Here is a 16,393-nt window from a genome sequence, read left to right on the forward strand (position 1 = left end):
TCTGCAGATTCTATCTAGTTTAATTTCTGGTGATCTGGTGAGTGTGATGGCAAGTCACAGTGGTTTAATCTGTGTCACCATGGAGGCCACATGTCTGTTTCATAAGCTGACAGGCACCCCTTGTCTTCCACTGTCCCACTGTCCTTAGGCAAATACTTACCGATGTGGTCTAGAAACACAATAATACATTACATTCTGTGAAGCATTAACAGGAAAGATGCCCCGCTAATACATGTTCTCACAATCTCAAATGTAAAGGATCTTATTTTCAATTGCGTCAAACTCATCACAAGAAGCAACTAAATATCAGGCTCAGATTATTCTTCCCCACCAAAGGGGACCAGACCCCTTGCAGAAATGACCGATTCTGGGCTAGATCAAGGAAAACACAAGATGAACCTTATTTTGTGCCAGCAAGTAAGGAAGGGCTCAGAGAGTGCCCAGGGTATGTCAACAGTGCATGAGGACCAGATTGAAGGTCTCCATTGGGTCAAAACACACGGTAACAGAAGGGGGGGCGCTGGGCAGCAGATGATGGAGGGGGCACAAGGAGACCTGATGGGAGTGGGTTACCCTGACTGGCACTTGACAAACTCCACAAGCTGCAACACTTAGGACCTGTGCCTTCTCCACCAATGAATTAAACGTTGATGTGATAAAACTCACCTTCTTTACAGACCCAAGAAGAAAAATCACATGATCATGCGAACAGATGCAGAAATACCAATGGACAAAATTCAATATCCATTCAGGATAAATACTAGAAATAAAGAAATCTCCTTCACCTTGTAAAGGACAGCTATAGAATCGGCAGCTACCACATACCTGACTGACAGCGAAACACTAAATGCATTCCCCCAAACATGAGGAAGAAGGTAAGAGTAAGTATTCTGACCATTCCACTTAGCGCATTTGGAATTCCTTGGCAGGGCAATAAGGCAAAAAGATGAAAATAAATAAAAGGTATATAAATAGGGGGAAAAAAAATCTTGCTTTTCTTGGCAGACATGATTCTCTATGTAGAAAATCCCATAAAATCTACAAAAAAGCTCCAAAAACTAACAAACGAGTTTACCAAGGTTGCAGAGTATAGGTTCAAATAATCACCTGTATTCTTACATACCTGCCATGAACATCTCAATTTTTTTTATTTAACTACCACTTAGAATACCACAGAAAAACTGGAAAATACCTGAGTATAAATCTAACAAAATATGTACAGAATTGGCATACTGGAAACTACAAAACACTGATGAAACAAATCAAAGACAACCAAAATAAAGGGAGAGAAATGCCATATTCCCGGACTGGAAGATGCAATATTGTCAAGACATCACTCCTCCCCAAAAGTGGTCAACAGATTCAATGCAATCCAAATCAAAATTCTGCAGATATCAACAGAGCAGATTCTAAAATCTCTATGAAAATGGAAAGGAACTAGAATGATCAAAACAATTGAAAAGAAAAAGAAAAGAAAAGGGTTGAACTCACACTGATTTCAAAACTTACTACAAAGCTACAGTGGCCCAGACCGTGTGGCATTAGCAAGACAAACAGATGAAGGGAATTCCGGAGACTCTAGAAAGAGACCCACAGAGACAGGAATCAGCTCATTTTCGGCAAAGATGCAAGATCAATATATGGAAAAAGAACGGTCTTTTTAAGAAATGGTCCTGGAACAACTGGAAATCAACATGCAGAAAAGCAAACCTCCACGTACGTCTACCAAGTAATACAGAACCTGACTCAAAGGGGATCGTGGATGTACGTGTGAAACACAGACCCATACAAGTTCCAGGAGAAAATACAGGTTTCTGTGACCTCGGGCTGAGCCAAGAGTTCTTAGGATGCCAAAAGCACAATCTATAAAACCAAAAAAATGATAAAACAGACCGCATCAAAACATAAAAAGAGAGAAAGACGAGCTTTAGAACGGGAGAAAAACATCTGCAAATCTGTATGTGACAAGGAACCTGCATTCACACCATACAAAGGGTTCTCAAATCTAACAGTGACACGCAGGATTCAGGCTTTCCCAAAGAAGATACACAAACAGCAACCACTGCAAGCTGGTCACAGACTGGAGATGAGCAGGGAGGACGCACCGGGGCCTCCCCTCCACTGGGGGCAACAGAGCGCAGCAGGGCACAGCCAGGGCGGGTTTGGAGGTTTCTTGTAAACTCGAACCTACACCTATGACACCAGCCAGCCACCTGCTGCCGAGCTATGTACTGAAATGAAACAAAGGCCTAGGTTCACACACACAAACCTCTCCGGGACACTGACACAGCTCTACTCCTAAGTAAACAATGCCCGACCTTCAACAGGTGAGTGGAGACCGACCAGGCACACCCATGCCACCGAACACCGCTCGGGCAAACGGCACAGCGTGGCCGCTCCGCGACAGAAGCCACATGTGGTATGACTCCATCTAGACTTCTTATATTCTGGAAAAGGCAAACTCACAGAGGCAAAGAGCGAAGGTTCCGGGAGGGGGACAGAGCGGTTTCTGGACCACAGTGGTGGCTACACAACTCTGTCGGGCTGGCAAAACTCAACAGAACTACAGACAAAAAAGACTGAGTTTTACTGAATTAAGTTTAAATAAATACTATTAGTGACATAACCCACTGACTGAAATAAAAATCCATATATGAATACGTAAGTGGAGGAAAAGGAAAGCGCACTGATAACAGCAAGATGCCAGCCAATCAAAGCATTAGGGACAACAGAGCTAGAAAATCCATTTTGCAATCTTTAAGGTGAAAACAGATTCTGGCCAGATGGTGGAATTAGTGGCTGAAAGTTTAATGAGATACAGGATATTTACAGAGTCTCAAAGTATCTTCCCCAAATTATTTATCATTTACCAAAGAAAAACTAAGAACCTTCCACAGCAAAAGCCTGATGGACACCAGCCTCACCAAGTGGTCAAAGTGAGCATCACCAGTCACAGGACAGTGACCTCATGGCCCCCTAATACGGCAGCACGAGCCGTGCACAGCGTCACTTCTGTGGTATTCCTCTCAAAGATACATGGCCCAAGTCAGACACAAGGAAACATCAGACAATCCAGTATCAAAGGACATTCTATCAAATAACTAGCCTAAACTCAAAACCGTGAAGGTCATGAAAGACTGAGGAGCCGGCCCAGATTAAAAAGACTGAGGAGGCATGGCAACTATGTACAGCAGGCAATCCCAGTTTGAACTGCGGAGGTCCACTTACACGCAGATTTTTTTCCATACGGAACAGTAAATGTATTTTCTCTTCTTATGATTTCCTTCTCTCCAGCTTACTTTACTGGAAGAATACAGTATATAAAACATATTAACAGACAACATATGTGCTAATCGACCAGGTTATCGGTAAGGCTTCCAGTCAACAGCAGGCTAAGAGGAGTTAAGTTTTTGGGGAGTCAAAAGTTGTACATGGCGTTTCCACTGTGTGGGGACAGTGCCCCTGCACTCTGTAAGGGTCAACTCTATAAAGGACACCATCAGGTCAAGACACAAAAACCCCATATGAGCTTTGGCTTAGTCGTGGTCCTGACGTGACTTGTACCGCATCAGGTAAGAGAACACTCTCACCTGAGGCACGCGGAGCATCAGGGATAAAAATGCGTGACGCGGTATCTGCAACGGCCGGTCGCCCAGTTTGGGGGAGACGTGTGTGTATACACATACAGCAGAGTGAACACAATACAGGGGGGCAAAAAGTGCACATCTGGTGAACCCGGGTAAAGGGCACAAAGGGGGCTCCTTGGAAAACTCTTTTTGCAACTTTCACGTATGTTTGAAATTATAGCAAAATTAAAAATAAAAAAGTTAAAAAAAAAATGTATCACCACAAGATGAAACTACTCTCCAAACCAAGAACCATCCATTCCCTCTTGGGAGAATCTGACCTGTCCTTTCAGGTTCTTGGCATCACTGATCTAACACTGAATGATTTCGTTTCCAAACAATTAACGCTACTCAGTGTGCACTCAGTGGACATCCGGGTGGGGCCTAAGGTCCTGACTTCAGCGTTTCTTCCAGCTGCGGAAAATACCAAGTTACCACCTGCTTAAATCTTTTTTTCTTCTTGTTCTGTTTTGCACTGTTCTTAAAAATACAGAGAGAAGACACAGGAAAGAACCAACATTTAAACACAGCACACAAGGAATCCTGAGTACACATTCAACAGGACTGTAAGTATTAGGTGACAGGCATGCGAAGGCTACTACCGCGTCACACTCAACACAAAAAATAAGAATGCATTAAAATCCGTGTTGTCATTTACTCATGCAACGTAATTTTATCATCTTATATGCAGGAAGACTTTTTAATTTTTTAAAAATAAGGAATGGGCTCTGGAAAAAAATGCTGGAGAGCAAATAGTAAAATTGAAGGTTAAAATATCTGGATGAAGGAAAGTTTGGGATGAGGCTACATTTGAGAACCATCGAAAAGTACCTGAAGCGGTTGCTGCTGGGATGAAAAAGCAGCAGAAACATTTGGCGGAAGCTGGGTTGCTATAGCAACAGGAGTACCAGTCTGCCCATCCTTTCCTGTCACAACCTTTACCTGAGAGGAAATATTTTGAGAAAAAAAGGCAACATAATTTTTAAGACTGCTCGAAATTTTGTCAGAATTTTAATGCTGATAGCTCAGTGACGTCTGGTGGTTAAAAATGGAATGCTTTTTTTGCATGAAATCCTGTAAAAGGACACTAAACTGACTTATGGTGGATTTACAACCTAACGACCTAACTCCAGTGCGCATCCTGCAGGAACTCCAACGTGAGCTCAGATTCTGCAACTTCCAACTATAAACAAAGGAACGGCAGGCAGTCTCTGAGCAGCAAAGCCCTCACGCCCTCACAGGCCATCTGCACGGCTGCCACCCCACCGCCTGCCGTGTGTGGGTCTATCTCAGCAGGAAGGTGCAAAAAAGGGGAGTCGGGTCTCCTCATTAGCACAGATGAGGGGGACTGAGCCTACAGACAAAACTGTACAAACAGAGAGAGAACTGAATTTCACTATTTCATGGCAACAGAGGTGTAATCCTCAAAATAATCACATAAACTTTTTGGGAAAATAAAAATGATCCTTTCTGGAGAGGGTGTTAAAGAAAACACAAAATGGCAAAGCCACACAGATATGTCCATAAATCTCAATGAGGACAGCAGAGCAAAGAGACCAGCTTTTGCTCAGCAAAGGCTGATTTCTTTGCAGGAGAAGAGCTGACGCAGAGTCAGATTGCTTTAGCTGTACCGTAAAACAAAGTAAGCTCCACCAACACACTGCAGACTACACGACACAAAGGCACAAAATACAGTGCGTTACGGTGTCCCTCACTACTGCCCTGGCTGAGTGGCTCCTTTTTCAGGAAACACAAGTACAAGGATCTTAGGAATCACTACAGTGCTGAAAAATCTCAAATGCGGGATGTATGAAGCACCCATTTCAGGCACCCCAAAATTTCACTATCTAAAAAAGATTCTATGTTAAATATCACTCAGTAGGTATCTGCACACATGTGAGTTTAAAATACCTCAAATTGGAGAGTACACCTAAAAATTGAAAAATTCTCCCAGTTTTTGCCATAATCACTATTTTCATCATGAAGACACCATACAGACATACCTAGTGATGTGGAATCATGACTGATACACTCTAAAAAGCTAGTGATTCCAATCCCTGTTTAAAAACCACATTCGTGGTGTTTTTAATGGTGGACCAGCGTAAGTAAAATGCGAAATCTACACAAGTAGCCGGAAGGTGTCCACACCTCCAGCCTCCGTGCTGGACAAGACCCACAGCCCCAGCTGACTACGGGGAAGGCTGGGTCATGCCAGGCCAGCCTCCGGAAACTGGAAGACCTTGCTCTGGGTCAAAGTGCTCGGTCCTGGGCCAGCGCTGCTACGGGGCCGTCCTGCACCCTCGTCCCGACACCCAGAGCCACCCCTCCCCTCCACGCACGAAGAGACCAAAACACATCTTCAGTTTTACTCCTGGATCAAACCCTTATGAAACCACGTCCTAGAAGCACCCCAGGCTCACAGGTTGGGTTATGTTCTATCTACAGGTGCCTAGGCTCCAGTCTGCGAAGCACGGTGCTCTGATTACTAAACCGCGGTCGCTCACCTCGTCATTGATGACCTCAGCCTGCTCCTGCTCCTCCTCCTCCTCCTCCTCCTCCTCCTCCTCCTCCTCCAGGTCCAAATCATTCTGCCTGAGGTAAGCTTGCAGCGGGGCATAATGCTTCTTCTTGAAGGCCAAGAAATCCATCATGTTCCCTTGAAGGTGTTGCAAGAAGAACAACTCAATCAAGTACTCCTTGAAGGCCTCCTTCAGCACCTCCATCTCTCTATAATGGTAGTCCAGGCACTGCTTCCTCATCTGGGCCAGCTCCTGAGAGGCCGGGGGGATCTCCTCCAACTTCTTGGGGGCCTTCCTCACCCCTGCACTCCCCGCAGACGTGAGAGGAAGACTGGAGAGGCCCGGGGGCACTGCAGTCCTGGAGGGGCTGGTAGGGGGCGGTGGGGAGGTCATCCCAAAGGCCGAAGCCCCCCCGACCCCGACCCCGACCCCAGGGAGCAGGGGTCTGGTCAGCGGCGGCCCCTGCAGCACCTGCTGCTGCTGGATCAGCTGCCCCTGGATGATGCTGCTGATCTGGGGTGGCAAGCTTGCCGTGGTGATGTGGCCGGGACTGGCCAGGGGCTGCAGGCTGGCCGCACCCGCAGCCGCGGGGCTCTGGGGTCCCAGGTGGTGGACAGTGCCCCCAGACTGTGCGTGGGGCTGTGACAGTCTCCGTTCTCGGACCGCGATAGGAGCCCCTGCGTGCTGCAACTGCACCTGGGTGCCCGGAGCCATCTGAGCAAGGCCCGAGCTCTCCTGAAACACAAAGTGCCCGCCACTAGACGGGCTCAAGCTCATCTGCCTCACTAACACGCTGGCATCCACGAAGCCTCCAGTGGGACTGCTGCTGCAAAGGCCCAGGCCAGGGCCAGGGGTGCCCGCCCGCACGCTCTGCAGGCCTGGCCCCGGCCCGGGACTGGGCTGGGTGGGACTCTGAGTCTGCACCTGTTGGGACAGAGGCGAGGTGACCTGGATGTATGATGGAGATCCATGCTCAAAGCGCCTCTGCTGGGCACTGAACTGGAAACCTGGAGAAGTGGGGCTGGGGAGCGGCAGAGGGGCGAGCGTGATCTGTGGGCTTCCTCCCACCACTGGTCCAACGCTCTGAAGGGCGATGTTCACGTTCTGCCCGGTCACGGGACTCCTATTCATCAGCTGCTGAACTTGGTAACCAGGAGACTGAGGTGCGGATGGGCTGGCCGATGGCGCGAAGGGCGTGGCAGGGGACTGGGGTGGATTTGGGTGGGCCTGCTCTTCTCCTTCGCTGCTGGCGAAGGCCCTGGACCTCTGCAGCTGGTGCTGGACACTCTGAGGGCCGCTGCCATGGTGCATTATCGCCCCCCTTTTTAATCCAACTTAATGTTCTCCTGAAAAATCAAAGTTAAGATCAAGTTACTTGAAGAAAAATGTAAGCATCTGATCAGCACTTACTAAGAGTACCATTTAGCAACACTGGAGAGACAGTCTGAGGGTACGTTCCAACTGGCATCTGATGCAAATGAGTCATGAATTCTTATCGAGCCACGAAAGAGATGGCACTGGACACGATGCCCCTCAACACACACGAGCAACAGGTCCTTCTGGGTCACTGCTGGGACCCGTAGGTGGGTCACCCCAGCCAGCTACTGCGGAAGGTAACCAACATCACTAGCTCAAGGCCAAGCAGGATCTGAACCCAGTGCTGGCACTTGTGACCAGTACATTTCTTCCCAGAAGCCTTCTCCTAGCCTAGTGGCCCTGCTCCATTCCCACATGCAGAGGCGCTGTCTGCCTGTCCGTCCTGGGGGAGGGACAGCACCCTACGCACCGCCAGGCACCCAGGAGGCGGTCGCTGACTGCTGCCAAATGCAGGCAGGGGCTGTATGCTGCCATCACCCCATCACCAGAACAGAACACCCCACCAACCTCTGGGCTACATCAACTGCAAACACACAGAGCCAACCATTACGTGTCAGACCCTAAGCTCCTGAGGGAGACAGCCCGGGCCTGGGTGCCAAAGCCTCGCCTTAGACCTGTAGTAAGAGCCAGGACAAAACAGGAAGGCGTCCTGAACCTCAGACAGAGAAGAATGGCCAAGACTCGGGCCCATGCTCTGGGAGAGTCTCCCTCAGAGGCCTGCAAACCCTCTGGAGCTGGTACCATAGCTTCAAAGAGCCTCGCAGCCCAAACACTGCTTTGTGCAGAGGACTAGGGAGGCGCTGGGGGAGTGGAAGACATGCTGGGGGTCAGCTCTCAGGACAGGGCTGAGCAGGAGGCGGCCAGTTCTGAGGTGAGGCCCCGAACGTACCCCAAGTCAGACCCAGCTAGTCTCAGTGTCTGCGAGGGACATGTCCCCCGCAGGCCCCGGGGGCTGTCTGCTCCCCACTAAGGGCAGGGGCAGAAATGCCCTTCCACCACTGGAAAGTCTCAGGTCTTAACTGACACACCTCACTCCCCACGTCTCGGTGCTCCTTCCACCTGCCCCCAAGACAAGCAAGACGGCCGGCCCTGTCATCTGCAGGGCATCACAAGCTATCTCACAGAAAACAGGGATAAAAACATCAGAAACCAGAAGTTACAAAAGTTGCAGTGCAAAAATACATACACACACGGACCCAGTCCCAGGCGCCTGGCTGAGACAGATGGACATGTGAAATCAGAAGCTACAGAATGGAGGGGTACTGGGGTACACCAGTAAAGGCTGGGAAAACACAAAAATCAGTGCCTATTTACGCGGCAGAAACGGTGCCTTCTGATCTGAAAGGCTATCTCTGAAGGCAGAGTCCCAAGACCGTGGGCAAGCTGCAGCACACACGTCTAGCAGGAAGTCAGGGGGGGAAGGGCCGTCGCGGGCAGCCCACCAGCGCTCTCCCACCCTCGCCCCCAACCAGCACAGTGGCTCAGGGCCAAGGGCCTCAGCACGCCTGCGGCCTTCAGAACGAGCTTCTGCTCCTGATCCTTGTAAACAAGCGCACATGACAAATGCACACATGAGGGCATATTTAGGATTATTCCTTAGAATACATTCCCAGAACATCAAAGGTGAGCAAGGAGAGAGAACAAAGGTCAGAAACCAGCTCTCCCACATGTAACAATTCACAAAACCAGGGGAAGGTACGACCACTGCACGACCACTGACACAGATTGAAAATCCTATTTAAATCCTCACCACAAATCATTCACCAAAATAAATGAAGCATCTGATAAGGTAACATCCCAAGTTTTATACCAATTATAGAAATGTGAAAACAGAAATACACAGAGAGTACAAAAACGAATACTTACTAAAGCTCTGAAGGGAATTCAAGTTCCTAAACTTAAAACAGTAAAGTTGTATCTGAAAAGACAGATGGATTTGAAGACAGGCAAAATTTAAAAATGTTTAAAACTCAAACGTAAATCATCAAAATCATGAATATTTGGGGTAGTTATGATGGGGAGCTACCACTAATACTATAGAAAGCACTCATACAAACTGAAAATCACTGCAATCCCACAGAAAAGTGAAATAAGGACGAGAGACAGTTTACAAGAAGAAAAAAAAGCATCTACTTAACCAGCTTGAAGGAAAACGTCCAACCTCAGCACTAATAAAAGCAATACAGACTGAAATAAGTATCTCCCAGATCCACTTGGCCAAGATGCTACATCACACAGCTGGCATCCTGCCAACCCCACTAAGGGGGTGTGGGAGGCAGACGGGGACACGGAGCAGAGATCTCAAAGGGCTCAGAGCCCAGAACATGCCTGACGGGGCAGGCAACAGGGCTGGGAAAGCAGAAGCGACCCCATCTCGCCCCATGACCTTTGACCTAGTCCTAGTCTCTCTGGAAATCTCTCCTGAGGAAATTCACCTACCTATTTTTTTAAATTGTGCATAAGAATGTGCATTGCAGAATACAGTAAAAGTAACCAGAAATATCCAGTGTCCAAGTTCTAGACAAAGACTCTAAGAAAAACGAAAAACACACAGACATATTAGGTGAAAAAAGCAGGATACAAATTACATGATATAAGCTCTACTCTGTTAAAGACAGAATGAAAGAGCTATCCACGAAACGTATCAAACCATGAATACTGACCTGCACCCGGCGAAGGGACACAACACTGGTGCAGCCTCACGCAGAGCGCGCCTCGGTGCTACGAGGACCAAAGTACTGACAGACCCACACCGCGACTCGCGAGATGCCAGGGGCAGAGCCAGACCCAGGGGTCACGCAGCGCAGGTCACGGACATGACAGGATCTTCTGCAACAGGTAAAACCACAGGGACAGAGATTAGACAGAGCCTGAGGGCTAAAGGTGGGGAGGGGCCGGCTCGAGAGAAGCAGGAGGGAGTCTGGGGGTGTGGACCCGTTTCTCCACTTGATTCGTGAGGATGGTTACGCACGTTCTTTTGCCCAACGTCACAGAGCCACACACTAAAGCGTGAACTTAGCTACATGTAAATTATACCTCAACTTCCCGACTTCCTTGAGCTTATAGTCAAGTTAGAGAAACAAGCCCAATGGACGACGATACAAAGAAACTGCTCATCTGAAGCAGCCTTCCCCAAAAATGTGCCACAGTCACCCCGATGGGGAGCAAAGCTACCACCAACGGCGAAACAACTTTTTCTCTGTAGTAGCTGTTTCCACTTTCGAGGTCCGTCTGAAAGAGCTGGAGCCGACCATTCAGCTCACCGCCCCGCACAGGTACTGCGCAGGCCAAGGCCCACATCAGCAGCACGAGGTGAGAGCAGGCCTGCGGCCTGGCAGGGAGCGGGGCGCAAGCCCTCAGGTCACCGCATGCCGCACTCACCGCCTCCCCCTGCTGCACTGTCAGGACGACAATGACAACAAAGACGCCCATCTAGACACCAGGAAAATGCCACTCTAAGGAACACTACGTGCACTCTGCGGGCAGTGTAGGGCAGGGGTCCCCAGGCCAGAACCCACGAGAGGGCTCGAGAGACTGGCTACTTCCGGCAGCTGCTCCTGGGCCCCCTGCTGAAGCCTGGAATTGCTCCCGCTGACCACCCTCCATTCCCAGCTTCCCGTCTGCGAGCAGCCAGAGTCCAGGCCACTGGCGATCAGGAACCCTCTTCTTCCCCTTCAACAAGCAACTGTGAGCCTGGCTCCCCTCCCAAGCCCACCTCCCTCTCTGCCCCCACATTTCCCAGATCCAGCCAGGGGCCATCTCCCCTGCTTCAGGCAGTTCTGCAATCCTGTCACCATGGTCAGGTGCACCTGTCACCATGCACAGTGCACCCCCCAGGCCAACGCCAGGACCCGGGCACTGGTCGTCACACAGGGAGCACTGCTGTTACCGTGGGGAAGTGTTCCTGCACAACCATGACACCACCCGAGTCCAGCACACAGAGCACGAGCCAAAGAGCAGACTGTGAGCAAACACCCAGTGGCAAACACGGAGCTGTCAGAGACAGTCCAGCCTGCCAAAAATAAGGACCGGGCGCCTGGGCGGCTCAGTCGGTGAAGCGTCTGCCTTCGGCTCAGGTCATGATCTCAGGGTCCTGGGATGGAGCCCCGCATCGGGCTCCCTGCTCAGCGAGGACACTGCTTCTCCCCTGCCTGCCGCTCCCCCTTCTTGGGCTCTCTGTCAAATAAATAAATAAAATCTTTAAAAAAAAATAAATAAAAGTAAGGACCAGTCCATGACTCCAAATGCAAAAACCAGGGCCTAGACTTGGCCCTCGTGATCCATCAAAACACTGAGTATCTCTACAAGGATGCTCACAAGTAACGAGCTAAATGTCTGACTCAATCACTCACTCCCAGCCCTTACTTATGAAATGACATTTCCTATTACAAAAATCAGTAAAACAAAGTAGAACTCCAAGAAGACTTGAAGCTGAATTTTTCAAGGACATTAACTTGTAAATCGTCTCTCCTAATAAAAGAATTGCAATTACAACTAAGCTGAAATGCCATTTCTCATCTCCCAGATGGAACAATTCAGAAGCCAGACAACATACTGCTGGTGAGGCCATGGGGAAGCATGCGGCTGAGCCGAGCTGTGGGAGCTGTCCGAGGCCACACGGGGGTCTGGCATGACCCCACAGAACTGCCGTGCTCCTACACATGCTGGATCCACTAGTCCCACTACAAATGCACCTCCAGCACAAAAACATGAAGTTCAGTCACTACAGCATTCTTCGTAAACACAAAACGTTGGACATAAGCGACACGTCCACATTCAGAGACTAGTGACTCCATCTGGTGCATCCATTTGATGGAGCAGCACGCAGCTGTACAAATGAAGGAGAAAGCTCTCTGCAAACTTGTACAGAGTGATTTCCAGAATTCTAGCATTAAGTAAAACAAAGTCCAAAAGACTGCGGGACCCTACCCTTGCATAAGGGGAAAAGAGAGACAGATGTACAAATAGATACATCTTGCCTGCATTCTTTTCTACAAAAAAAAAAACCTGCACATATTTTTTTCTCAAACAATATATTTCCTAGTTAAGTTCACTCCAACAGTCTACAAGCACTGACACCCCATAAGTATCTGCAAAAGGAGCTCATGAAGAAGTCAGAAACAAATGAGGCTGACAGCCTACTCGGGTGGTGCGAGCAGTGACAGGGCGATGAAGAAAGTGACACTCCTGAGCACACCAGCTTGTAACACTTTGATTTTTAGAATCGTGTTAAAGAGTCACATAGTCAAGAAACACAACTAAATCGATAACAATGAAAAACTCCCTAAAACCCAACGTACAAAGAAGCAAACAATCGAACTCTAGGAAGGACAACATAGTCACCAATGGAACAGGGAAGGAAGGGACAAGGGAATAACGTCGTGCTGCTGGATGAGAACTAGGAGTATGAACTTAATGGATTTTTCCCTTAAAACACATCCCCTAGTTCTGCCTCCCGAAATGGCCTACAAGCAATGACATCCTAGCAGAACGGAGGACCCTAGGGGCAGTGGGGCCAAGACACGATGACGAGCAAGTAGGCAGCCTCGCCTCAGCAGACAACAGAGGCAAAGAAGACTAGGAGATTTTAGGACGGTGGCTCCCAACTGTTTTAACCTTATCCATCTTTGAAAAAATAGTCATGCCGTCACTTAATGTGGTTTTTTTTGGTGAAAAAATTTATATTTAGATTTAGCCAGCTGGACTCAGTTTAGATGACTCCGATTTTGTGGGTAACATCCAAAGCATCAAAGTCAGGAGCCAGTCGAACATATGCCTTCTTCTCTCCATCAGGCCTGATCAAGGTGTTGACCTTGGCCACGTCAATGTCGTAGAGCTTCTTCACAGCTGTCTGATCTGGTGCCTACTGGCCTTGACATCCACAATGAACACAAGTGTGCTGTTGTCTTCTATTTTCTTCATGGCTGACTCAGTAGTCAGGGGGAACTTGATGATGGCATATTGATCAAGCTTGTTTCTCCGGGGGGCGCTCTTTCGAGGATATCTGGGCTGCCTCCACAGACGCAGTGTCTCGGGTCGTCGGAATGTAGGTGACGTGCGGATTTTCTTTTTTTTGAGACTGTGGACGCCTTTCAGCACCGCTTTCTTGGCCTTCAAAGCCTTTGTTTTGGCTTCGGCTTTGGGAGGGGCAGGGGCTTCCTTCCTAGCCTTCGGCGCCATCTTCGTAAAAGGGCCGTCACTTAATGTTATTTGAATTTCAACCTGAAGTTAATGTTGAGGCTAAAAACAAGTCAAGGGAGTAAGACTAAAGCAAACTTTTTTTTTTGTTTTTGTTTATTTATTTGAGAGAGAAAGAATGAGAGCTAGAGAGCACCAGAGGGAAGAGGGTCAGAGGGAGAAGCAGACTCCCCGCCGAGCAGGGAGCCTGATTTGGGACTCGATCCCGGGACTCTGGGATCATGACCTGAGCCGAGGGCAGTCGCTTAACCAACTGAGCCACCCAGGCGCCCCAAAGCTTCTCTTTTCCACTCAGACTCTCTACAAACAGAGATGCTGACGCACACCCAACTCACACTCCTGAAAACCAGCAAACAGGTAAGCCTGGCAGGCCTAGGAAATGGCCACAGGTGGGTAAGACAGATCAGGGTGAGGGACGCTGCTGAGGCATCCCACATGCGGCTGTAACGCATTCGGTGTTGGCCAAGTCGGGTCTGAGGCCTGTGAGGTCCGGCCACCACCACGTTTCGGTTCTGTGAGGAAGCAGCTCAGGGAGACAGAGTCCATCCCCAGCAGTGGCGGCTACACAAGGACCTTCCCCCCAAACACCCATGTCGAGCCACATGAAACCTCCCTCTTTTCCTGGAAAACACTGCCACCCTCCCAAACGTCTTTCTGTAGAGAACGCTCTCTGCCCTCTCCTCCCTGGTAAGCCTGCGCTCCAGCCCTTTCTAGGAAGGGTCTCGCACCCCCCTAAGCAATGTGATAAACACCAAAAAAATGGAAGAAGTACCTCTGCCTGAGGGAGAAGAAAAGAAAAAAAGAGGGGGAGAAGCTTAAACACTGCTTTCACTTACCTGAAATGCTTCCCAAAACCTTACAAGACGGATAGATGGATGGGTGATAAAGCAGATAGCAAAATACTGAAAAACGGAAACTAGGTCATGGGTACATAGGTAGTTTACTGTAAAATCCTCTCAACCTCCGTGTATTGTTGAAATTTTTCATAGTAAAACATTACAGGAAAAAGACTTTCCGCATAGGATAGCGACAGGAGATACCGCTCAACAAAGTCAAGGCTGGGGGCACCTGGGTGGCTCAGTCATTAAGCGTCTGCCTTCGGCTCAGGTCACGGTCCTAGGGTCCTGGGATCGAGCCCCGCATCGGGCTCCCTGCTCCATGGGAAGCCTGCTCCTCCCTCTCCCACTCCCCCTGCTTGTGTTCCCTCTCTCGTTGTGTCTCTGTCAAATAAATGAATAAAATCTTTAAAATATATATAAATAAATAAAATAAATAAGTAAAAAATAAAAACAAAGTCAAGGCTATAACAAAAATCCCAAATACTGAAAAAGCGTGCACTCCCCTCCCCTCAGGGCAGATTAGGAAGGCTCCACACTCATTCCTAAAATGTGTAAGTTCCAAGTGACATAAACTGGGCCACACGGAGTTTTAAAACTCTGTGGGCTTCACTGTGCCACATGCCACATCACAGTGCCAAGGTGGGGAAACAGGGATTGAGGTCCCCATGTCCCTTCTAACTTAACAGGCTATGACACCAGGAGCTTACAGTCATGGCGGTGGGGGCAGGTCCTTAACCCAATGGGACAGAGAGAGCCCTGCGCTCCCCAGATAGGCAGGATCGATCTCAGCTTGGGAGGGAGTCAAGAGAAACTGAAGAAGTCCTTCCTCAGACACAAGCCAAAAAGCTGCAAGCCCCCAACTCACCGTACCTCTCGCTGCTGTTTCTCAACTTTTTACCCACAGCTCCTGAGGGGCCTGTTTAGACCTTTCTTCTCCTTATCCCTCCTGACACCCTGTGAAATTTTAATACCACAGCCATAGCACAGATCTCTGGATGCACTGTGGCCCTCTGTGTGCGGCCACAAACCACCGTCGTATCTAAGATTTTTTTCACCCTCCTCCCAAGAACCAATTTCCAGCCCCTTGTGAGAAACAGCATCATCATGGAGAATGCAGCTTCTACTGTGTAGAAAGAGACCGGGAAAAGTGCAAACCAGATCAGCTAGTCCCAGGGAGAAAGTCAGGAATGGGGAGAAAGAGCGAAGAGGAACCCTGTCATCCCACGCGTCCTTGTGTATCATCTGAACAGCACAAGGCGAGTCGCTTGGGTACCGCTCACATCAGGGGGCCAGCAACAGCAGGGAACTGGATCGAGTGTGGCACACCCACACATCCAGCCCACCCAGCAGCAGAAGGAATCGAGTCTTTGGTCTCACAACAACCTGGATGAACCTCAAATGCATTATGCTCAATGAAAGAAGCCAGACTCAAGAGGCTCCCCACGGAGTTCCTTTAACTGACATCCCAGAAAGGACAGAAAACACAGTGACAGATCAGCGGCTGCCGAGGGGGAGGAGCTTTGGGGTGAAGAAGCTGTTTTTTGGGGTTTTTAAAGATTTATTCACTTCAGAGAGAGAAAGCGCACACGTGCACACCACTGGGAAGAGGCGCAGAGGGAGAGACAGAATCTCAAGCCGACTCCACACAGAGCATGGAGCCCAACACGGGGCTCGATCTCATTATGCTGAGAGCATGACCTGATCCGAAATCAACAGTCAGACGCTCAACTGAATGAGCCACCCAGGTGCCCCAGAAACTGTTCTGAATCCTGACTGTCCTGGAAATTACACATCTATCAAAATTCTCAGAATTCTACACCAAGAAAAAGGAATA

The 16,393-nt window shown here is 48.9% G+C and overlaps 1 protein-coding gene and 1 pseudogene across 11 annotated transcripts in view; both read right to left on the reverse strand.

Moving 5' to 3' along the window:
• EP400 (E1A binding protein p400) overlaps window positions 1-16,393 on the reverse strand; it is a 98,429-nt gene that overhangs the window by 77,542 nt on the left and 4,494 nt on the right. For 5 of the 11 annotated variants that reach the window (XM_027575729.2, XM_027575727.2, XM_027575728.2 and 2 more), the window contains exons 2-4: window positions 10,186-10,351; window positions 6,131-7,491; window positions 4,458-4,568 (exon numbers count right to left, since the gene is read on the reverse strand). In XM_027575729.2, the coding sequence (XP_027431530.1) occupies window positions 4,458-4,568; window positions 6,131-7,456 (1,437 nt within the window). In that variant the 5' untranslated portion in view covers window positions 7,457-7,491; window positions 10,186-10,351. Of the gene's footprint in view, window positions 1-4,457; window positions 4,569-6,130; window positions 7,492-9,388; window positions 9,441-9,961; window positions 10,053-10,185; window positions 10,352-16,393 lie in introns of those variants that run through there. The other 6 variants (XM_027575725.2, XM_027575723.2, XM_027575726.2 and 3 more) reach the window with 4 other exon arrangements.
• On the reverse strand, window positions 13,178-13,702 carry LOC113912512 (annotated as a pseudogene).

Source organism: Zalophus californianus, chromosome 14 (genome assembly GCF_009762305.2).
Source record: "Zalophus californianus isolate mZalCal1 chromosome 14, mZalCal1.pri.v2, whole genome shotgun sequence".
NCBI classification, from domain to species: domain Eukaryota; kingdom Metazoa; phylum Chordata; class Mammalia; order Carnivora; family Otariidae; genus Zalophus; species Zalophus californianus.